The 25,267-nt window shown below is 41.9% G+C and overlaps 1 protein-coding gene across 5 annotated transcripts; it reads right to left on the reverse strand.

Annotated features, from left to right (window-relative positions):
- Positions 1-4,987: 4,987 nt before the first annotated feature.
- On the reverse strand, positions 4,988-24,988 carry immt (inner membrane protein, mitochondrial (mitofilin)). Of its 5 annotated transcripts, XR_004897045.1 has the most exons (17): positions 24,799-24,988; positions 23,071-23,138; positions 22,991-22,993; positions 22,625-22,817; positions 20,561-20,678; positions 19,658-19,669; positions 16,744-16,836; positions 14,466-14,630; positions 12,926-13,059; positions 12,293-12,396; positions 10,829-10,964; positions 9,225-9,354; positions 8,127-8,350; positions 7,726-7,857; positions 7,366-7,495; positions 5,937-6,639; positions 4,988-5,334 (listed from the first exon to the last, which is right to left on the reverse strand). XR_004897045.1 is itself a non-coding variant. In XM_036000184.1 (16 exons), the coding sequence occupies exons 1-16, from the start codon at positions 24,838-24,840 to the stop codon at positions 6,032-6,034; spliced, it is 2,292 nt and encodes a 763-aa protein (XP_035856077.1). In that variant the 5' UTR covers positions 24,841-24,988; the 3' UTR covers positions 5,581-6,031. The 5 variants fall into 5 exon arrangements, 4 of the variants coding, with proteins under 4 accessions (XP_035856077.1, XP_035856135.1, XP_031144174.1 ...); XM_036000184.1 differs by lacking the exon at positions 4,988-5,334 and having other exon boundaries at positions 5,581-6,639; XM_036000242.1 differs by lacking the exons at positions 4,988-5,334; positions 22,991-22,993 and having other exon boundaries at positions 5,581-6,639; positions 24,799-24,985.
- Positions 24,989-25,267: the final 279 nt, after the last annotated feature.

A 25,267-nucleotide genomic window follows, 5' to 3' on the forward strand; every position in this document is an offset into this window, starting at 1 on the left:
GAATAAAAAAAATCATCTTTTGGAAATTGATCTTAATTAAAAAAATGAGGAAAAATCCAACCTTTAAGGACACCAATTTTCTTTGTGAATGAATAATGTATTGTAAATAAATAAATGTTCTTCCTTAAAATACAGGGGGCATAAGTAAGTACACCCCTATGTTAAATTCCCATAGAGGCAGGCAGATTTCTATTTTTAAAGACCAGTTATTTCATGGATCCAGGATACTATGCATCCCTTGGCGTTCCCTTGGCCTTTCCCTTGGCCTTTGGAATTAAAATAGCCCCACATCATCACATACCCTTCACCATACCTAGAGATTGGCATGGGGTACTTTCCATAAAATCATCTCTCAATGCAAATCAAACCAGCTATTAGGCTAACTGAAATAAAACCATGCCAATATCTAGGTATGGTGAAGGCTATGTGATGATGTGGGGCTATTTCAATTGCAAAGGCCAAGGGAACTTTATCAGGATGCATAGTATCCTGGATCCATGAAATAACTGGCCTTTAAAAATAAACATCTGCCTGCCTCTATGGGAATTTAACATAGGGGTGTGTATACTTATGCCCCCTGTATTTTAAGGAAGAACATTTATTTACGATACATTATTTATTCACAAAGAAAATTGGTGTCCTCAAAGATTGGATTTTTCCAAAAATGTTTAATTAAGGCATTAAGATCAATTTCCAAAAGATTTTTTTATTCCTCTTTTTAGTCAACTTTAGCATGGGTTCATAAACTTATGAGCACCACTGTATAGAGAAATATGATTCATAATAATTACAGCAGTTGGAATGATGAACAGTGGCAGTTATAGTAACGGTAAAGATAGTGGAACTATGACTAGAAATAATAGTTGAGGCAGTTCAGGGCGTAGCGCGGCCAGGCCGAACAACAAAGATAGAAATCATATCACATCCATACAGGGATAGTAGTTCACAACTGTTAAAATATATGTATTTTTTAACACGCTGGTATCAGATCAGTACTCGGGTATCGGGAAAGCAAAAATTAGTATCGGACTCTAGTCAGAACCCGAGTGTAAGTCTAACCCAATTCCACACACTGTTGGCCTGCTCCTATTTATCAGCCATCAAGGAGTTGGGAATAAAACTAGTTTTCTGAGAGGGAGGCTTTTTAATTGATTGCAGTTACATGTGGCGTAAGCTAGTTTTAATATAATGTCATGGTGTTAAGGGTGCAAGAAAAGAATTTACACTAACAACTAGGGCTGGGCGATATGACGCTATCTATATTTCTATATCGTCAAAATGATATAGAAATGTAAAAATCATACATATTTTTCTATCACAATGTTGAAAATCCAGCGGCCAAACTGCGTTAGGGCAATATTTACGCTTTACGTTGTGATCCTTGCACTTGGGAGCGAACCGTAGAGGTGCTAACGTGGAGTTTATAAAAATAAGCTTTACCATGTTATTTCATAAAGACTATTTACTTATTGAATTAGCAGGAAACGTGGTATATCGTGCTATAAATCGTTATCGAGATACGAAATGACCGATATCGGGATAGAAGACATTGGCCGTATCGCCCAGCCATGCTGACAACATATTAAAGTGTTCTTATTATGCTCATTTTCAGGTTCATAATTGTATTTAGAGGTTATATCAGAATATGTTTACATGGTTTAATTTTCAAAAAACACCATATTTTTGTCGTACTGCACATTGCTGCAGCTCCTCTTTTCACCCTGTGTGTTGAGCTCTCTGTTTTAGCTACAGAGTGAGGCATCACACTTCTATTCCATCTTTGTTGGGAGTCGCACATGCAGTACCTAGGTAAGGACTACTAGCCAGTCAGAAGCAGAGTATGAGGGCGTGCCACGCTAGCAGCTAGGCGAGCATTATAACGTGTGTTACAAAGTGACGAGCGTTTGTCACGGAAGTAAAGGCTGGACTACAACAGAGCTGTTTGGAGCAGTTTGTGAACAGTGTTTTCTGTTGGAGATGGTAAGTGCCTTTGGGGGTGGACTTTGGGCTTTTTTTGTAAACCCATAACGTGCACAAAAAAGATATATAACACAATAAAGGGAAAGGGAAAAAGCCAAAAAGCATAATATGAGCACACAACAGGAAAGCAACGTTACCGTTAGTCACTAGGGGCATCAATGCGGTGCTTAAAGCCAACCATCTTCCATAAGACTAGGACATATACAGCTTCCCATAGAAATTCTACAGAGACAAACGCAAAACGGCACACAATATTAATGGTCAATTTTGGTGGGGGTTGGATACACCTCTTTAAAATCTGAGGTGAATCTTACAGCGTGTGCAATACTGGAATATTCAATTTCATATAAAAAAAAAAAAATCAGATGATGTATATTGGCCACTTATTTTTTTTACATAAACTTTAAAATGTGTTGTCAAGGACACATGTAGGCCTACTGATTTGGACATTTTATTGTTAAAAAAAGAACCCGTCAATGCTCTCTGGTGTCTTCTTTATGTATTTCAGCACTGCATTTTCTTGATACTAATTTTCTAAAATGTACAGCAGTACTGATCTACAGTGGCCTGGGAGCCAGACAAATCTGCAAGCAGTGGCAGAATGTAACTAAGTAAATTTACTCAAGTACTGTACTTAAGTACAAATGTTGAGGTACTTGTACTTTACTTGTCTTTTCTTTTTATGCCACTTTCTACTTCTACTCCGCTACATTTCTGAGAGAAATATTGTACTTTTTACTTCACAAGCTGTCGATGAATATCTGGCAGCTTTAGTTTCTAGTTACTTTACACATTAAGATTTTTGCACACAAAACACATGTAGATTATAAAATCTGATGTTTTATTATAAATGAAACTAGCCAACAATATAACGGCCTACAAGTCCAGCTGAAATGATAAGACCATTAAACACACAACTGTTTGGATCCTTTACAGTTTCTAAAATGGGAGGATTTTTCTGCATTGAGTACTTTTACTTTTAATACTTTGAGTACATTTTCCTTAAGTAACATTTCAATGCAGGACTTTTACAGTGTGGTATTAGTACTTTTACCTAAAGGGGCGCTATGCAGTTTTGGCCATTTCTTCGCGTTTTTGCTTGCAGGTTCCTCTATAGAGCTCCCCCTACAGCTTCAGAATAGATATTTGGCAGCTCCTATGTTTACTTGTGTCTGACTCCTCGCTCGGTCAGTCTGCCGTTTCTTCTTTCTCTGTTCCTCCGACAATGCTTTCCTAGCTTTCTGCTTCTTTTTAGCCGGCTCAGCCATAACGATAGTGTGAAAAACTCCATCGCTACCTTGTAAGCCGGTTCCTGAATGGGCGTATGTGTGCAGTGCCATGAAGCAATTCCTTACATCATGAGACCTGATATCACACGATACTTCCTGATGCTGAGGATGGCGGCTCGCCGGCCCAAAGTTGCAAGGGTAGTTTTTCAGCTCACAGGCACTAGGGTGAAGCGAGACGACCACCATTCAACCCGAAAAAAGTCATATAACCATTCCAATGACTCCGAAGCTGTTCAGTTAAAGGTCCCAAAAGGTCCATTCACTTTATGAGGTTTTTTAACATTAATATGAGTTCCCCCAGCCTGCCTATGGTCCCCCAGTGGCTAGAAATGGCGATAGGTGTAAACCGAGCCCTGGGTATCCTGCTCTGCCTTTGAGAAAATGAAAGCTCAGATGGGCCAATCTGGAATCTCCTCCTTATGACGTCATAAGGAGCAAGGTTACCTCCCCTTTCTCTGCTTTGCCCGCCCAGAGAATTTGGCCCGCCCATGACAGAGATAGAGACGACATGGCTTTCAAACGAGCAAAGTGGCAGTTGGTCAAGGCCACACCCCCACCCTCCACCTTGCCCCCCCCCCTCCCCCTCTCTCCTCCTCATTAGCATTTAAAGCTACAGACACAGAAATGGCACATCCTAAGGAAAGCTCATTGTGGGACTGGCTCTAGTGGCTGTAATTCTGCACCAAGGCTGAATTTCGGGAAAAAGACTTCAGATACAGTATTAGGGGACCACTAAGGCCTATATAAAAGACACTTCAGATACAGTATTAGGGGACCACTGAGGTCTATATAAAAGCATCCAAAGAGCACCATGTCATGGGACCTTTAAGGTAAATTAAGCTAAAAAAAAAAACTGCATAGTTCCCCTTTAAAGCTTTAAACTTTTTGATATCAATGAACGTCTGTTACATTCAAGCCATTGCCAAATGAGTTGCTACAAAGCTAATTAAGACCATCAGCTCCACACAACTCTCTCTGTATTTCTCAGCATGGCTATGTTCAGAAGGTTGTGGCGTCTCGTGACTTTCGCGCGCAGAAGCTTGAGTGAAGATAATTACCTCTTCTGAAGAGTCCATCATGTTTTTTTCAATCCTCCGTGTCCTCCTTGGCTACTAGCAACTGCGTTGGGGAGGGGTGGGGGTGGTGCACGATCACGGAAGGCTTGTATCACGTGGACGCGCCGAAACAGCGTTGTTGTCAATACTTAGAAATCCTCATGGGGGCGACAGAGACTACGCACTATAGCTTTAAGTAAAATATCTGAATACTTCTTCCACCGCTGTCTGCGAGCTCATGCTTTATTTGCTCTGGCGGATACGCGTTAATACACGTTTGCAAATTTGTCTGGCAATGCCAGCTAGATACACAGTACATTACCTGTGAAGAGACTGGGAATTATTTCCAACTATACATATGGAACATAATGTGGGTCATCATGCACATATATCCCTAAAAAGCAAAGGGTTGTTGCTTGATGAATATAGAAGTCCCGATGCAATTCTGACAGTGTAGCAAAGTACTAGTTGGGTGCATGTTTTAAAATGCTCACTTAATACATTTAAAGAGCAAGATTGCATCTATAAGTTCACAGAAGACTTACATTCAATATGAAATGACAATTTCTATCATGTGAAAATTCTCTATGAATATCTTTAACTTACAATTCAGTCCTTTTGTTCAACCGTTGGGAGGGAGGAAATAAAACATAACAGACAGCATTCTTGTTCATGATTTATTGGAACATGTGCAGCGTTGACAAAAATAAAATGCAGTATGACATTCTAATCAGTGTTAGGATACATGTTGGGGATTACATGAATAAATACCAAACCTGTGGGCCTGAGTTGACAAGACTAGATCGAGAGGGTGCATTAATTAGATTTTATATTTTGAGAATAATCCTCCCACGGTGACATAGTGCTTTCAAACAAATAAACTTCTGTCGCATCTTAACATCAATCACTTTGGTAACTTAACTTAAAAAAGGAACACACCACTGAAAATTTTTCCTTTATAATACTTCACTCCGCAAAGATGCGAGCTCCAACCTCTCCCTGGCCACATTTTAGGGATGCACCGAATCCAGGCTTTGGCTTTGGATTCGGCCGAATATTGGGCTTTTTGACGGGGTTCGGTTTCTGCCGAACCGTAGATTTTTTTTACACCGAACCGAACCCTACGCTGGTCGACGTAATGACGCTGCCGTTGATTACGGGAAGGTGTTTACGTAGGTGGACCGTGAAAGTGAAAATGGAACTCGGGAGCAGAAGAAAGTGTAGTTTGGCAGTACTTTCAGTCAAAAGAAGGCCATTCAAGTTGAGCTACATGTTCAGTTTGCAATGCCGATTTGTCTCGTGGTGGCGAGGACCCTAAACAATACACAACATCGCCGCTGTTAAAAACATTTGCGTATGGGACATCCAAAAGAATACGAGTTGTGCATGAAGGCATCTACAGACAGCAGCCAAAATGCAGCAACTTCAGGTACGGCAAAGGTCAGTCACAGCTAAAAGCTTGTGTTAACCATTTGTTTACTTCATTAATGTGTTGACTGTGCTAATGGACTGAGGATGGGAGTAGGATTCGGTATTCGGTTTCGGCAGAAACCGGTGGATTCGGTATTCGGCCGAACCCCAAATATCTGGATTCGGTGCATCCCTACTACATTTCAAGCCTACGGTGGCGACTACTTGATAGTAACCAGACTAGAGTTTCAGTGAACGGTTCCTTTAAGGGTTACCAGAGGAAATGAGAGTGGCGGCCTACGGAGCCTGGGTGGTTCCTAACCCCACAGCGTTTGCGTACGCGGACAGCAAGCTGATGACTTGCTTGGTTTCCAGTGTGAGTCTGGCTTCCGTCAGCCAGTCCTCCGCCACCCTCCGGGCCTCTCCTCTCAGCTGGTTCATCAGTTTGGCTGCTAACTCCAGATCCCCGTGCTCTAAGCAGTAGCTCGCGTACGACAGGAGCCTGAACGGGTCTAAATCCTCGCTGCTCAGCTGGGAGGGTGGGGCTTCCTGTTTGCTCTCAAACAGCAGCGCAGCCTGGAGGTAGGACAGGAAATACTGGTACAAGGAGTTGTGGGTTTCGTCGATGAGGGCGACGCGGCGAGCCAGCGACCGGAGGGAGTTGAAGCGGGCGCGGAGCGAGGCCTCGCTGTACACGCCGCGCTGCAGGGATTCTTCTGGGAGGGCTGACGCCAGAGCCATGGCAAAGTCATTGTCGCGGCAGCTGTCTCGCACGGCCTGAGCCGCCCCCTCCAGAGGCATGGTGGGGACCTCGGCGTCGGCCGTCTTCAGCGTGTAGTTGAGAGCCTCCACGGAGAGCCAGAGCAAGTGAGCTTTACGGGCCTCCTCCTCCGCTACCACGTGGCCTGCAAGAGACACCGAGAGTTTTCAAAAAGGTCCTACTCTGCCCCCCAAGTCCACACCTTTACATGAATTAAATAAATCAAAACTGGAAGTAGTAGTTAGGGTGCCACTTGAAACTGTCTCTGCCAATCAATGGTGGAATGTGACTAGGCACACTACAGGTTGAGATTTTACACACGCACATATGCAATATGATGCATTGTTATAGATTAAACGATTAATCACTTAAATTATTAGAAAGCTCAGGGACAGAGTATGTTGTCATCAGATGACACACTGGCTGCAGTTACTAGTATTAGTTCAAATAAACAGTAAGGGTCTAACAATTCCAAATAATGTGTGTGTGTGTGTGTGTGTTCTTGTTTTACTATATTCGTGGGGTCCAAAAAACGGATACAGTATACTTGTGGGGTCAGTATACTTGTGGGGTCTGGACAGCTTTGTGGGGCCAAAATGCTGAACCCCACAACTTCAAAGGGCTGTTTGAGGGTTAAGACTTGGTTTTAGGATTAGGGTTAGAATTAGGTTATGGTTAGGGTGAGGGTAAGGGTTAAGGTTAGGCATTTAGTTGTGATGGTTAAGGTTAGGGTAAGGGGCTAGGGAATGCATTATGTCAATGACGGGTCCCCACAAAGATAGTGAAACAAACGTGTGTGTGTGTGTGTGTGTGTGTGTGTGTGTGTGTGTGTGTGTGTATAGATCTGTACTGAGGTGCTGGAGTGTCTTACTGTCTATGGCCTCCTCCACCCCCTTCAGCCTTGCGTAGGCAGTATTCACATCCAGAGTGAAGTTATCCAGCTGTTCCTGGCTCAGCTGGCGGTAGCGGGTCTCCTGTTCCAGCAGCTTACTGCTCAGCACCTGAACACAACACAACCCGCAGCAGAGCGTTGAAGGAATGGACTGTCAGTGAGTGGATGGGGTGGATGCTGCAGGCACCAAGCACCTTTTCTTGCTTTAATCATTTAATGAGGTAGTATGTGATCCTAGAATAACAAAGTACCGATGTTAAAAACACATAATTTACTCATCTGAGTGAGCTAATATTTGAACTGAATGTGTGTGTGAAGAATGCAGGGCAGTGTGGAGACCTGCTCAGCGTCAGCTCGCAGCTCCTGCTCCTGGACTTTGAGGACATCTTGGACGTGGTCTTGGTGAGCGGCGGCCTGGCGCCGGAGCTGAGTCCTCATCTCGGCCTCCATCACTTCCCTTAATTCAGACAGCTACACACACAAACACACACACCTAATTATCGATATTGTCCAGTTATATTGATATTAGTCTATATCAACAAAGTTTCATTTCCAGGATTGCTCTGTCTTCTGTATCTCCGCTCTCGGACTCTCTGCGCCGCCATTGCTGCCAGGGAATGACTGTAACGGCACTGTAGCAGCACTTCCCACCTATATGTGGTACAGTTGCGACATCACAACTGTACAGAAGCCCTGGCGGCTCGTTTAAAGGCCTGAACCAGCGTCTCTCCCCTGCGTACCTTCCTCTCCTGCTCCAGACGGGCGTCCTCCTTGTAGTGCTGCAGGGCGGTGCTGACAGCTTTCTCCAGGGCCTTCTGGTCCTCCAGCCTCTGCTGCTCCAGCGACGCCTCGATGTGGATCTGCTCTCGGACTCTCTGCTCAGCCAGCTCTCGGTTCAGCTGGTCAATGCGACGGTGCGCGTGGGCAATCAGGGCGTTGAGGTCATCCGCTGACAGTTTACCAGCTAAAACACAAAGTTATTTTGCAAATACGTCCATTTCAGGGGTTTCTCTCGATCACGGAGAGCACAAGTGTGTCCCAACTCCATCTCATACAGTAACAGTATATAGAGGATACACTATGTACTTTCACGGCACACTCTTTATTATTCTATTGGCCGCATGGGTGGGGTGGGTGTGGCCTATTTGCACCATGAAGCTGAAAAGCGGAAGTGAAGCAGACTCGAGAGGACACATCTCAGTGAGAGACTGCTGAACAAGATTGTGTTGTCCGACTTGCTATGATGTTTCCCCACAGAGTTTGCGTGAATGTTATGTCCGCGTTTGGAATTTCAAACAACTGAGCTGTCAACTGGCCAGCGTCGAAGCTGAGGACATGCCGAGCCGACGGACTCCAGGCAGGCCTCTGACCCGGTCAGTCAGGCGGCTAAGCGGTTAGCTATTCTAGTTTTCAAACGCATGAGTAAAACCAAGCTCTGAATTACTTTCATTAAGTCTAGGATTATAACAGTTTCCCCCAGGGTTGATTATGCCGTGACAGTACTCATATTGACAGAGCATCATGTTGACATTAATGGCCCGCCTGGGGTGGGGTGGGTGGGACGCAGGAACTTTGAGCTTCACGGCAGACATGTTGACATGTCATAGTAGGAAAAGCGTATTCAAAACCATTAATGATGGCTGCATTCCACTCAGGAGAGGCCCTGGTATTGTGCATGCTGACCCACTGAAATAGCTTACTGGGACACTTGATGGAATTGATCCATCGTTAAGGTTATCAATTTATTTTCCTACTATGACAAGTCACAATGTCTGCCGTGAAAAAGGTCCATAAAGAGAGGTGTGTGTGTGTGTGTGTGTGTGTGTTCGTGTTCTTACTGAGGCTCTTCCAGTTGGCCTGGATCTCTGGAGTTAGGCTGGTTACTTCCCTCTGGAACTGTTGTTTGGCTTCATTAACCAGTTCACTGTACTGGGAGACAACCTTAGCTTCTGACTCTGCAGACTGTACCTACAGACAGACACACACACACACACACACACACACACACACACACACACACACACACACACACACACACACACACACACACACACACACACACACACACACACACACACACACACACACACACACACACACACACACACACACACACACACACGTTTAGTGGCCAAAAGAACTCACAATAACAATATTATCATGATAGCTTTAGAAAATCTGGAAAAAATAAAATAAAATGCTATCAGTCAAATTCTTTAACTTTGGGCAGCAACTGAACTAATGTGAAGAATGTCCTTTGCTGAACAAACAGCCCAGATCTACTGATACTAGAATGAGTAAATGTCATGTTATCTCATTGGGCGTGGCCTGGGATTAGAACTGCACACATACCCAGGCAGAAACAAGGCCTCTGATTAGTCATTGTGGTGAGACCATGTTTTAAAACTTGACCTGAAATTTGGTTTACAATAAAGGGTAACTACGGTTTTTTTCAACCTGGATCCTATTTTCTGTCTTTGTGTCTAAGTGACTGATGGGAACAACAATCTTTGACATTGGTCCATCATTAAGAAGGATCGCTGCAGTCGGCAGCAGAGAAACAAGCTACAATGTAAGTTAATAGGGAAATTGTCCAGCTTGAATTTACCTTCATAAAAGTGCTTGTTTTGCCACTGACAGGCTCAGATTAATATTCTAGGTGTCTGACAACATTATGGAAATGATCCCTTCAGAGATAGACCTTTAAAACCTCTTTGAGACCTTTCTGTTTAACCAGAAACAGCTCTGAAGTCGCTAGCGCTAAACCCACCAGATTCTTACAGACTTTTAGGGTGTATAGAGCCAACATATTTTCACATGTAAATCGGGAAACTATGTGTTTATTTCAACCAACGACGACCCAAAGCGGCTTTTCATAGTTTTATTTTGTTTCTGTCAACTTTAAATGAAGTGTATTTTACGTTGCTCAAATTACTGTTTATTTACATGGAGTCTGGTGGGTTTAGCAAACGCAATTTCGCGGATGTTTTTATGTTTAAAAAAAGGATCTTACTCTTTAACAGAAAGGTTGACCTCCTTAGAAATCATTTCCATAATGTTGTCAGACACTTAAAATATTAATCTGAGCCTGTCAGTGGCAAAACGAGCACTTTTATGAAGGTAAATACAAGCTGGACAATTGCCCTGTTAACTTATATGCCGACTACAGCGATCTCGCTTAATACTGGACCAATGTCAAAGATTGTTGTTCCCATCAGTCACTTAGACCCAAAAACATAGTTTGAAAATAACGGTAATTACCCTTTAACTTCACCTTTCAGGGTGAATTGTACTCATTTTTGGAGATCCTGAGACCTTTCTTCATATTAACCGTACAGACATAAGACTGGTATAGGTCTGAACATCAATCCCCCAGCAAGAAAGCAAATTAGCATATTTCCCAAAATGTAGAAGTACATAATGTACAAAATAATGTCCTTACCTTAGTGACCACTTTGTCCAAGTCCACCACCATGTTATGGAGATTCTCCTCTGCTGCTAAAACCAGCGGGCGAACAGCACTCACCTTAAGCCCTTTAGACTCATCAATCACTGACTTGAGACTGTTCAAGGCTTCACTACAGGGAGACACGGACAGGAGAGACGGGGTGAGGAGGAATACTGCTGCAAGATCTTAAAGTGAATCAGGGTGATTTTGGAATAGAGGCTTAGCAACCCTTCCCTGGATGTACTGTATACATGCTCACATGACATGTGACTGATCAATAGCAATATACTCAAGCTATATACTTCACTCTGGTTTCAGAGGGCAAGTATCAAACATGGTGGAAATGTAACACTTAACACACTTAACACAGCCTATGAGTGGGCTATATGGATAAAATCCTTTATCACCATAAATGTATATTTATATTGGCATTTACATGGCAAATAGAGGTACTTCATCACATCAATGCAAACATCATTTGAAAATCTAATACCGTCATAAAGCAGTCCTTTGCAACACTATCACAATGGTTTAATACCCCCAGAGATATTAGAGGAGAGCACCCACATTATGTACTGTAAACAGTAAATCTCCGATGGCAGAAAATGTCATGCTATGGTATATTGTAATAACCCTAAGACCAAAAATGTTCAGGGTTTCGCAAGCGTTTTATAGTGGTGGCGTCCTGCCTCGTCTGAAATAAAGAGCCGATCCACTTACAGCAAAATAAATTAATAGGGCTGTGTATTGGCAAGAATCTGGCGATACGATACGTATCACGATACATGGGTCACGATTCAATATATTGCAATATATTTCGATACTGTGCGTAAGGCGACATATTGGGATTTTAGAAAAACTAATATTTATGATGTGTATAAAAGTCAAAGAAGTTTACTTTAGGTAAACAATTGAGCACACAGAAAATCAAACTGCCAGTTTGGGATTCTTACAGGTTCTTAGTGAGCAAATTTTATATGCTAAAGTAGGCCAAAGTTCAGCCATAGCTACATTGTTAGCTTCTAGCAAAAAGTCAGGCACTGCTAGGCAAGGACACTAGTGGTGCGTCTCAGCATAGCCATCTAGCAGTAGGGGGTTTAAACACAACATAAACGTGAACCACTGTCTTACATGAATATTTTTGCACATAAACTAAAAATTAAAAAAATAATCGATTTTGCAAATCGATACAGTATTGCTAAATAAAATATTGCGATACTCAAGTGTATCGATTTTTTTCTTACACCCCTAGAAATTATTATTAGTTACTTTAATGAAATATAATGTTAGGTTTATCAAGCTTCTGGGAAAATAAGCAGTTATGCTATTTCAGTACCACGACCACATATCTAAAGAGGGAGAAGACTGTTTCAATCCTGTAACTACAAGACGAGATGTGTAATGATCGGTCTGTGTGTGTGTGTGTGTGTGTGTGTGTGTGTGTGATAATATTCTTACTTGGCTTTCAACAGAGCAGTTTCAGCATCAGTCACGGCGGAAGTTCTGTCAGCTATTGTAGCTTCTAGCTCCTTCCACTGGGCCGACTTCTCCTCAGGTGGGACCTGGATTTAATAACAACTGTAATCACTCTACTGCTAAACAATTATGTTAGCCATTAGAAGTGTCACAGCACAGGAACTACTGATCAAATGTTTTGTAGTTAGGTCTTGGGGATTTAATTACCACTAACTCGGCGATACCTGGGCATGACAATCTTTTTGGGAAAGCTATAAGACAGATTCCATAGGGCCCTACATTAAGTCAGAGCTAAAAGCTAACTGGAGATCTTAAAATACATTGGGGGAAACCCTGGAGATTTTTCAACCCCCTGTGTTATGATGAGCCTTTTGATCCTCATCTCTGCCATCATGGTGGACAGTCAATGGTGATAATGATGGAAGTGAACCGTCCCAGCCCTGATTATTTTGTAATTGGAGCATTTTGAGTCCCAGCTCAGTACAGTGCCCCAACCACTGGCTCCAACACTAAAACGTACCAATTCACAGAAATCTAATCCCATCTTCCACACCTATTACCAGTCTTGTTGTAATCACACCACAGCCTTGTGGTCAGTAGAAGTGTGTTCTGTACCTCTGCTTCCATGGCCTCCTTCAGTTTGTGTGTGTGCCGTGCGATAGCCTGCAGGGCTGCCTCCTGAGCTCCAATGGCCTGCAGTGTAGCTTTAGCCGAGCTGGCCAGTGAGTCTTCAAGACTGGCTGATACAGCTGCAAAACAGTCCGACACACAGGCAGACAGACAGGGAAACATCAGAGGTTGACAGAGCGTGTAGAGTACGATGGAGAGTAGAGTTGGTGGTGCAGTGGAATGTTCCTACCTCATTCTTCTGAAAGATAACAGCGCTAGCTAGACATTGCTAAAGGTACTAAACTCAACCTAAATTCACCAGTTGGATTTTTTCTAACGTCACAGGGAGTTTGTTTTGCATTATTTGCCAATAAAGAATTGTGAGTGAGTGAGTGTGAGCATGCACATGCAGGGGGTATGAGACGGGTGCTTGAGCACCTGCCCCTGTTACCTTCAAGACCAAAGTGCCCTTTTTTTGTCCATATTTTTTTTCTTTTTGACAATGCACAAGTGGTCCGTTTAAGAAGAATATTTAACAATAATAATTAGCTAGTTAAAGGTGCTCTAAGTGATGTGATGCGTTTTTTAGGCTACAACATTTTTTTGTCACATACAGCAAACATCTCCTCACTATCTGCTAGCTGCCTGTCCCCTGAACACACCGTAAAAAAACGTGGTCTCTGTAGACAGCCCAGGCTCCACAAACGCCAACAAAAACAAACTGGGCCAACCTGCACAACGAACCATAACAAACACTGTTCCAGCCAATAACTGACAAGGAGGAGTTGGTTGAGTCATGAACGCGCATTGTGAAAGTAGCCTACGTGCTAATGCTGCTGCAGTGATGGCTCAACCAGCTCCTTCTTGTCGGTTATTTGCTGGAACGCTGTTTGTTATGGTTCGTGGTGCAGGTTGGCCCAGTTTGTTTTTGTTGCCATTTGTGGAGCCTGGGCTGTCTACAGAGACCACTTTTTTTTACAGGGTGTTCAAGGGACAGGCAGCTAGCGGATAGTGAGGAGATGTTTGCTGTATGTGACGAAAAATGTTGTAGCCTAAAAAACGCGCGACATCACGTAGAGCACCTTTAACGAGTCTCCTCCAGGATGAAAACAGCCAGCAGACAAGCAAAATGTGCGGCAGCGGCAGCTAACTTTGAAGTAGTGACATTTCGCTCTAACTGCACGAGCTGCCGCGGCCACAATTACTCGTTTTATTAGGGCACACACTTAGAGTCTCCGTGTGATCGCCTTATAGCGTCACCGTTTCGTTCTCTGATACACAAGAGATGACAGCAGCAGTTCTCCGTGTTACCTTTCAGTAGTTTATCACGATATTTCTGGATTAATGTAATATAATATAATAATTAAAGCCTACTGTTACATTACTGTTCATCTTGCATCAACTGTATGCTTTTGTATGCCAGTGTCAAGTTTCAAATCTACCTTGTGCCTGTAGTAGGGTGTGTTTATACAGTAGTGAGGTAGGTTGTTTAATGTTAAAGCATATTATCATTAAAGAAGTAATGCGTGCGTGTGTGTCAACCCACATGCCAGGGTGTCCTGTTCCTCCTGGTCTTGCTGAGCCAGTATAGCTGTCACTTCTTCTACTGGTCGCTCTTTCAGTGGTTCTGTTAGCGCGGGGGACTCTGTGTCAGGGTGAACTACTGCAGTCACTGGGGTATCCTCGTGGCCATGGCACTCTTTGCACTCCTCTGGGGGAAAACACACAGACACAATGTATCCTTACTTTCACTAAATACCTTATAGCAGTGATGTGATGCAGACAAACTATAACTGGCTGTATTTATTCTGTTATTTAGTGTACATTGTACCTCATGGAAGCTATGTGTTTGGTTTGGGTTTAGTGTGCATTTTCTCATTTACAGCCAATGATATAAAAAATATAAGGTTATTCTCCTCTTATTTTGAAAGTGCTTTAAATACTGACCTACAAATTTAGAATGTTTATTTTCTTGACAATACAAATACGCTGCAAGTAACAATTATTTCTTATAATCGATTTTTTTTCCTCTCATTTAAATCGATGAGTTAATTGGTCTGTGCAAAGTCGATCGGTGTTTCCCACAGCCCAAGGTGACGCCCACAAATGTCTTGTTCTGTCCACAACTCAAAGATATTTAGTTTACTGTCACAGAGGAGTGAAGAAACTAGAACAAATATTCACATTTAACAAGCTGGAATCAGAGAATATTTCATTTAAAAAAAAATAAAATAAATAAAATCGATTAATCCACAATCAAAATAGTTGGCGATTAACCCTTGTGTTGTCGTCCATTCGACCATGCACGCGGGTCCTCCCCGGTCAAAACTGAAAATCGACAATTTTTCGGACGTTTTTGTCTCTTTTTTTCAATGTTTTGGCACTTTTTTTGACATTTAACGCTTCTTTTTACTACCATGTATAAACACCACTAACAAACTTATTTCCACTTTAATTTTTTTGGAATTCATGGACAATAAACCTAATTTATAGGAAATTACCCAATTCTTGAGTTTAAAAAAAAAGCAGAAATTATGAATTATTTAGACTCATATACAGTCTAAATAACAGACTGTATAATGACTGACAATACATCAATACAATATATAAAGGAAGGATAATCACAGACTTGTATATGTCAACGTTCAGTGAGGATACCGTTTCGAAACATTGACTAAAACACCCAAAATTCAATAAAAGTAGAGATCCGATCTTTTGTTGTACTTGCAAAGCCCGTTGTATGGAATCATCCATGTTATTTTGGGGTAATTAAAATTAGGTAGTTCAAGAGAAACCCATATTTCTGAGATAGATATTTTGAAAACGGGTCAACTTTGACCCGAAGACAACACAAGGCTTAATTTAATAATTGACAACTAATCGATTCATCTTTGCAGCTCTAATTTAATATAATGTAATTCCACGAGACATCAACATTTATTTTTGGCCCGGAGCACTCCATCCAGATTCATTTGTGGCCCTTCATAGGATAAATTGAATTAGAGCTGGGCGATATGGAGAAAATCAAATATGCCCATATTTTTGACGAAATACCTCGATATCGATATTGTAGGGTTAACAATTGGTGCTTTCACAAAATATGCACACAATGAGATTTTTGATAAATAATCATCAGTTGATATAATAACTATTAGGGCTGCACGATATGAGGAAAATATCTAATTGCGATTATTTTGACTGATATTGCGATTGCGATATGATTCACGATATTGGAGGAAATGATCATTATTCTCATTTTCATTGAAAATTATTAACACTGAAAGAAATTAAAATTATTATAGTGTGATTTTTGCGAGGATCTGTACAGAACAAAGATTTTTATCTTTAGTCTGTAGGATACGATTTGTAGGCCGGGACGTCTCTGCAGTACCACAATACTTAATTCAGAATTGTTTGACACTTTATTAACAAATATTGCGCCCCCCCTGCAATTTGGATATTGCATTAGTCCATATTGCGATTTCGATACAATTGCGATTAATTGTGCAGCCCTAATAACTATGTGGGTAAAGGCAAATAATAGAACAGCTAGAACAGTCTGGTGTGTTCAGAAAATTACATCACTTTACTGTAATGCAGTCTTTAAAACCAGGAAAAGACACCACTTGTGTCATATCAGGACATTACGATATCCAAAATTTAAGATGATATCTAGCCTCATATATCGATATATTGCCCAGCCCTAAATTGAATTATGGCACTTCTGATCTATACATTGATTTAAATGTCCAAAGGTTGAATTTCTGCTTTTACTTTAAGATATCAAAGTGTACAGTGGTGGAGCAGTGCAGCTTGATGGTTACCTTTAGCTGCTGTTCCCTCTGTGTCACATGGAGCAGGGACTGATGGGACCTCACCCATGGCTGAGATGATGTGAGTAGCCTCTGCTGAAGCCTCTGGGTGGGACACAGATACAGAAAGGCACAGAGAGTTTGTGTGTGTGTGTGTGTGTGTGAGTGAGTGAGTGAGTGAGTGAGTGAGTGAGTGAGTGAGTGAGTGAGAGAGAGAGAGAGAGAGAGAGAGAGTGTGCATGTGTGACACCTTTCATGCGCCCTTGAACAAATTCAAAGAAACTAAATGCTGGATGCTACGCGCCAACTGTACAAAGTGAAAGCGAATCACATCTAAAACACTGAATGTCTGAATTTAGAGTAACATTATTTGGCTTTAGGATTAGGGCTGGATACCGAATTCAATATTTTTTAGGCACCGACCGAATTGCCTCTAAAGTATCGAGTATCGACAAATGCCTCGTTATTCAATACCCAATTTCAATACCAAAGGAGTAAATCTCATCAGCGTCAGTGAGCCAATAAGCAGGCAGCATGCTTCTACCAAGATCTAATAATGTCTGTGATTGGCTGTCTAACGTTAACGCGTCGTTGAGGCACGCAGGAAAACCTCTACGATACACAGAGACGGGGATCACGTAGTAGGAGCCAAAGAAATAAATACAATGATGTGTGCCGTAACGTTGTAATTTCTTTTGTTTTATAAAATTATTATTATTATTAGGTATCTAAAAAGTATCTTTTAGGAACTGGTATCAAAGTCACGGTATTGGTATCGGTACAGGTATCAAATATTTTTGAACGATACCCAGCCCTGTTTAGGATTGTGATTCAGAACAGTTTGGGATTCTCTTTAAACAGAGTTCTCTTTAAACAGAGTCAATCATAAAATAAAACACAGCCAAAGAATACTAATAAAAACATACCTCATTGTGGAATAGACCAAATGTTATGCCTGCACATGATAGATTATTGTAAAAATCACCAGAGAAATAACGGAATGTATTCAGTGAGTGATGGTTCAAGTCCACCTATCAACTGGTTTCATCACACAAATATAATAATACAAAATATAATTAAAATTTAAAATAAAACCAGATGCATTTTCTGCACAGCTTCAGCTGTAGTATAGTAGTATTTATCACCGAGCTAGATGTACTGGACTGCATTACAGTGTTCCTCCTCAAGCTGTAAAGGACCTATTCTAGGCTACAAACTACGTTCTGAAGACCAAAGCGTGATTTATGCTTCTGCGTAAAATCTACGCCGTGGCTACGTAGGTAAGTGGAGACACGGCGACGCATGATGCTCGGCAGCGTTGCATTTCCCCCCCGCCGGTTCCCTTTTCCATAAACGACATGAAATCAAGGAGAGGGTTAACTTTTCCTGCTACAGATTTCCCACCGTGGTCAGAAAGAACAGGGGAGACACTTTGTTTCTCTCACTATGACTCTAAAGAGATCGATGCACACACCAGCGCACAAGTATGAACTTCAGGCCATGGAGAAAGCTCTGCGTGGAGCCTCGGCACAACCATAAATCACGCTTAATAGTATCTAATAGGACTGCGTCTAATGATTATTTTCATCAGCGAATATTCCCATATGAGCAGTTAGGTCTAGAAACAGTGAATTCTGGCATTTTGCTTAAAAGGCAAACAGTCAACTTAATCGATTAATTTCCTGTCAAATGTCTTATTAATTAAAAAGGACTAAAGGGCAACACGCACCACTGTTGAAGGCTGTGTTTTGGATGCTTATTCTATCATAAAATACTTTAGGGATAACTTTCGACAGTCAGTGATTAGTTAGTCTCGCATTGCCAGACCTATCTCTACAGCACCGTGTCAGCGATAGTGTATGGCTACATGGCCTATTTCATTTGGGATTGGGGGGGGTAAGAACGCTCTGGCCAATCACAATTTCTAGGTGGCGCTAGGTACCGGTAGTGGAAATGGCGAGAGGGGATGTCAGGCTGTATCACAGCAGTGTACACCCGTTGAGCCAGACTACTGATTTTTTTAACCATCTGGTGAAAACTTGAAGATCTGGTTCTTTGACAAGTGTTGGAGATTCTGCCAGCCTTTGTATGGATTTAATGTTTTTAAGTTTTAGAATGTTTTTAATGATACATGATTTCTATACAGGGTATTTCCTGCATAGAGACATTTTTTAAAAAATGTCAGATTAAATAATACCTAAATAAAAGAACTTAAAAATCTAATTTGTGAAGCAGTTGCCACCATCTTGCTCCGGGACACCTTTGTGCATTATCCTTAGTTGTTTTTACTCTTAAGGCGCTGACACACCAACCCGATAATCGGCCGTTGGACAGTCTGGCGAGGTCAGTGACTCGAGTCTGTTCGGTGTGTTCCGTGCCATCGCCCGTCCGAGGAGCCGCTGGCCTTCATTTTGGCCGATTTGACATGTTGAATCGGTGGGGCAGGCGGGATGAGCGTGACTAGAGTCTCTCAAAATCTGACGAAAATCTTTTAAACTGACCTTTGTCGATCTGAAATGAAGACAGATTCAGCAACTGCATGGCCTATTTCTCGCTTAAAATGTTTTCAGAAACACGTTTCGGTGAACTATTTTAGTACAATATGAGATCGTATTCTGAACGAGCCGCCATGACAGTCTGTCTTTGAATTTCTGGAGAAACCAGACCCACGTGACGTGTTCGTCCAATCAGCTGCCGGTTTTCATTTTTGGGCGAGAATACAGATTAACGCCGCCTGCTGTTACGGAGACATATTAGGTCTCGTCACTTTGGTGTGTTCCGAGGCACTTTTTTGACCAACTCGGGGAGACTGATCAGTCCAACTGCCTTTTCTGCCGACGGTCGGCCGTCTGGTCAGTGTGTCTGCAGCTTTGAGTGTATTGAAAGGCCGAGGAGCACAGCTTAAGAACAACAGAAGAAAGCTTACCCTGAGAGATCTCTGGGGGGGGGGGGCATTAAAACAACAGAGTGCACAGAAAACACTTTTAATTCAGTAACATTTTTGTTTACTTTTCTTTTAAAATGATACGATAGAAAAGGACCCGAACCCCTAACCCCGAACCCTGTGTCAGCCACTGCTCGTGGAAGACTAATTTAATATCCAGATTAAAACATTTTGCAAATATCAAGTCACTGTCGATCTTTATATCGATGCAAAACTAGGGTATGCAAATTCGGACAACTATTCAACAGCATGCAAAGTTATCTATTAATAATTAATAGCATGCTTTACCAAAAAAAAGGATGCGACCAAATCATGTGCGACTAGAGGAAAAGTTAGTCTGAACTCTGCCTTCCAACACATAGTTGTGGCAATCATTAGGGCTGGGTACAGAATGCAATACTTTATAGGAACCGACCGAATTGCCTCTAAAGTATCAAGTATTAAAAAATGCCACGTCATTCTATTCCCAATTTCAATCCCTAAAGAGTAAATCTCATCAGCGTCAGTGAGCCAATAAGCACGCAGCATGCTTCTACCAAGATCTAATAACGTCTGTGATTGGCTGTCTAACGTTAACACGTCGCAGAGACACGCAGGAAAAACTCTACGATACACAGAGACGGGGCTGAAAAATAAAAAGATTATGCCGTAATTTGTAATGTTGTAATTTCTTTTTGTTTTGTAAAATTGGTATTGGAAAAAGTATCGTTCAAGAACCGGTATCAAAAGTCACGGTATTGGTATTGAATATTTTTTAACGATATCCAGCTCTAGCAACCATGCTGCAACGTACAACAGTGGCTCACTGCAGCGAGGTGGCAGAATGAAAGGAGTGGCAAACTGCCAGTACATAATGTCTGAGTCCAAACCAAATCAGACACTTACCCTCTATGCTCTGTGTAGGGATGGGACTTTCTGCTGCCTCCTTTGCCTTTTTCTCTGACTTAGCTTTGGACGCCTTCACCGGTTTGTCCATCATAGAGGGAGGCTGGGCCGTCTCCACCTAAACAGCAGAAACAGCAGCCATTTTAACTGAGAGGCCTGAGTCTCAAAATGTTTTCGTTTAGAGCCACACATCACAATCAGTTCTGTACAAAGTCAAATCTATTAACGATGGGTGTTGATTAAATATGTATCTGACACAGCCTTCTTAATTCAGCCCACCTTATTTATTTGTTTCCATGCTACTTGATCTAAATACGGAAGGCCCTGATTTAAAACTATTAAGCTAATGAACATAAAATTACTGATCTGATGTCTATTGGAAGAATACAACGCTAGAGCAGAGGTGCCCAAATTCTTTCATATGAAGGGCCAAAAATGTATCTGGATGAAAGGCCACGTGCCAAATCCTTACCCTAACGCTGATGACGATATGTGAAAATGTACTGTATTATATTTTATAGAAAATGAACATTCTAAATCTAAAATAAAGTTTCGGCTGACTCAAAGCCAGTGATGTAAGCATGGCTCGCACATGAGGGAGAGCGGGGAGAGAGAAAGAATACCGTCATTCTCGAAATTCTTCCTAGATAAAACTTACGTACGTAGTTTAATAAGGAAGTTTACCGGCACTGTGCTTTACATTTCCGTAAAACTCAGATTAAAGTGGCCATATTATGCTCATTTTCAGGTTCATAATTGTATTTTGAGGTTGTACCAGAATAGGTTCACATGGTTTAATTTTCAAAAAACATCTTTTTGTTGTACTGCACATTGCTGCAGATCCTCTTTTCACATTGTGTGTTCAGGTCTCTGTTTTAGCTACAGAGTGAGACATTGCACTTCTATTCCATCTTTGTTGGGAGGCGCACATGCGCAGTAGCTGGGTAAGGATCACATCAGCTAGCTGTTTCTCTAACTTCAGTCAGTACAAGGCAGGATTAGCCGGGAGACTTCTTCTAAACGAGGGCACACTTCCAACTTTGCGTGGAATACCTGCAGAACAGGGACATGTAAAGTAGTTCCTTTGTAGATTATGGTGAACTCGTGTGTGTTTTAGCAGTGTTTTGCCATTCAGAACGAGCTAGCATGCTACGGTTAGCCACCTCATTTCGGCTAGTGACGTAGAAAGCCCTGCCGATTTTGAACAGCTCACCCGGAGACTGAAGGCAGGACACATTCAGATGTTTTTTTTTTTCCAAGTTTGTATGTGTGTGGAAGCACCAGAGACACAAAATAATACCCCAAATCCCAGAAAAAGGGATTTTTTCATAATATGGACACTTTAAGTACTTTTCAGCTGCACAAAATGTACGTTTCATAGTCATTACAGTTAGGATTTTAGAGCACTTTTAAAAATGGGAGAATAAGCATGAGCGTGTCAAATGCCATGGCGGGCCAAAATAAAAGGGAGCACGGGCCAAACTTGGCCCGCGGGCCGCAAATTGGGCAGCCTTGAGTTAGAGAGTAGAGGTGGAGTTGTTGGGACTATAAAAACACTCAATCCACTCCCAGTTGTACAGTCGGCTTACAGATTTCTTTTACCTCATAAACAATCTTTGGCAGAGTACAGACACCTGCTGCAGAGAGCACACAAACCAGACACATTTCATTTTGTTCTGTCATCAAGTTACGATAAGCTGCTACCTGAATGTTTTAAGCTTTGCTAATAAGAAAGAGAGGGGAGAGATAACGGATTTGTTACCCTCGCATCTTACTGGATTCTGCCAGTTCTGCGTGTCAAAATAGAGTCAACCACGGGTACATCAAATCATTTTTGACATTCACGAACTAATTCACTCCCATAAGCAGTTAAGTGCTGCACTGTAGAGCCCAGCTTTCATTAAGGAGAGCAGCGCTGCAATACTGGGGTGGACACAACACAGTAGAGTACAGTAAAGAAACACAGAGTACAGTACTGTATTCTCAAAACAGTCTCATCTAATGAAGAAGAGATTCCAGCTAGCCTTAGCACATTGCCCCAACATGGCGTGGAGCCATCCTGACCTGTTTCTTGACAGGGAGGCCGCTGTCTTGAGAAGCGGGTCCCAAAGCCAGACCCAGCAGCCAGTCTGAGTATGGAACATTGTTCTCCACGGCTGCTCTGAACTTGTGGTCCCATTTGGCGTAGAGTACTGTACCCCCGATGCCTCCGCCTACTGTCAACAAGCCAGCAGCAACCACTTTAGCAGCACCACCACTGTGGGGGAAGAGGACAGCAAAAGACAGACATGAATCTGATGTCAACATGAGGTGTGATAAAGTCTTGCTATCATCTAGAGGGCTGAATGTAATGTGCAAGCGTGTGTGTGTGTGTGTGTGTGTCTTACTGTCTCTAGAATAACCGTGTATAAAACAGTATTTCACATATGCCCACTTACTGAGGTGGTTGACATGTAGCTGTGCTGTGTGCTGTGTGCTGTGTGCTGTGTGTGTGTGTGTGTGTGTGTGACCTGGATTCTCCTGCTGTGTAGTGCCGGCACTGTTGCAGATTGGTTAGAGGGGTTCTCCCGCAGTTCTTCTGGAGAGCAGGCGGGAGAGAGAGAGAATGACTATTAGACAGACAGTTTACGCAGCGCTTTTGCTTGATCTTCACCGCCTAAAACATGCACAGGTCCAATGTTAACTATAATTTAATATAAAAAAAAAAATTTGGGCTAGTGAACTACAAAGTTATTTTTTTGAAATTCTGATTAAATCTGAACTATGATATCATGAAGTTACATCTAACAAGGACATATACAAATTCAGTATGAAGTATCAAGTATGGTTTGACACATTTCTGCATGTGAGAATGCCTGTAAAACAGCTATTAGAGGGATCTCTGCATTTTCTCAGGTGGACAGCACAGCACTAGCAGTACGTGGTCAATTCTTGTTATTTGGAAAGCACATCACAGGAAAAGATGTTTCCTTACATCTTTTCCTCGCATCTCTCTCTAACCTCTTAACTGGAAAGTGCAATCGCAGAGAGAAAAGACACCAGTTATTGTTTCCTTTTACCATATTTGTTTGTTATATTACATGTTCTGGTGCTGTTTCTGTTTTTAGGTTTTGTTGGAAGAAACATTTCACTTTGTTAAACAATAAATAAAGTCCTATTTTATACATTTCAAACCCAGGTTTCAGCAAAAAAAAAATAGGTTAAATGCATCCATCCAAACACTTGAAATACATTATACAATTCATTTTATAATACTTTGTTATCAATATAAATGGCCAAAAATCACCAGAATGACAATGTAACAGTTAATAACATAGTGCTGTACGCTCAACATGTTTATCATATTACAGTCACGGCTATTACAAACATGTTCACTCTTTATTACATGCGTTTATATCCCCCAAGATACAGAAACGCTTTAAGGGTTAAACTATTAGCGACTGCAAACAAAGCGAAGTAATAACTTTATTACAAGACGACCGTATTTATTTATCCGGGCTGCAGCCTACCGGTTAAGGTCAGACCGAGCTGTGTGATGTCATTACTGGGTAAGAAAAAGGGTGGGTACCGTCTAAGATCCGGTTCTAAACCGTCTCTGGTACCGTTAACACATTTCACTCTGGATCTTTCTCCGGTATACGTGCAGTTTAGAGTCCCAAACTCCCCATACAGTGTCTTTAATTAATTATGAACCTGCTAAACCACCTGTGCTACCCTAACCTGTCTCAAATAAGACCCTCATCATTTGGGACACTAAACTGCACGTAAGCCCTTTCCAACATGAAGCCGACATTTGTGCAAGAGGCTTTTAAATAACAATCCAGAATGTAGCTAAATCACCTTCCCGACCTTAACTTGATTAAATAGCATACATACATGGACCAGACAAGGTTATTTTAATGATTATTTAAATATTGCAATGCAGCAAACATTATGGTTGAAATGTCATTAGCCATGTGTCACTGACGTTAGACTAAAAGCTAACCGGCTAGCACTGACGTAATGCGTTGTTTCCATTGGCTCTCTCTCTGATGACATCTTTACGTTAAATGAACAACAGTGTTAATTCTAAAGCCTAAGGTTATGTTAGTGTTAACAACCCAGCCGTGTTTACAATAAAATCCAGTATGGCACCTTGGGCCAGTCTGTGGGTCACAGTGAATGACAACATGGTAGCTCAATGGGTAACGTTAACGTTAGCTCGCGGCAGTAAAGGAGGGGTTAGTTGTGCGTCTTACCCGGGCTGTGGCATTAGCTCCTCTCAGACAAGCCCTCAGCATGGTCCACAATCACTCTTTTTCTCAAATGCTAATTAATTTAACCTGCACAGTAGCAGTAGCTCTTTTCTCCTCAGTCCTCTCGTCCTACTTTTCGTTTTCTTCCGCCCCTTCTTCTTCTTCTTCCTCCTTTGTATGTTAGGTAGTTTAAACGCTTGTGTGCGCAATACTGCCTCCCTCAGTCAAAACTAGAATTTTAACGGAGGCTTTTCTCAAGCTCTGGTAACATGATTGCTTTTTGACCAAACAGTCCAATAACTTGACCTCTGTCATCTCCTTTTTCTTTTTTTCTGTGGCTTTGGCCAGAAGCAGGGGCGATTCTAGGATCAAACCTTTGGGGGGGGGCTCAGCCCCTAATGAGAATGTGACACTGATACAGTGCCTTGCAAAAGTGTTAAAGTGGTCATATTATGCTCATTTTCAGGTTCAT

The sequence above is a fragment of the Sander lucioperca genome, chromosome 1, assembly GCF_008315115.2.
Source record: "Sander lucioperca isolate FBNREF2018 chromosome 1, SLUC_FBN_1.2, whole genome shotgun sequence".
Classification (NCBI taxonomy): domain Eukaryota; kingdom Metazoa; phylum Chordata; class Actinopteri; order Perciformes; family Percidae; genus Sander; species Sander lucioperca.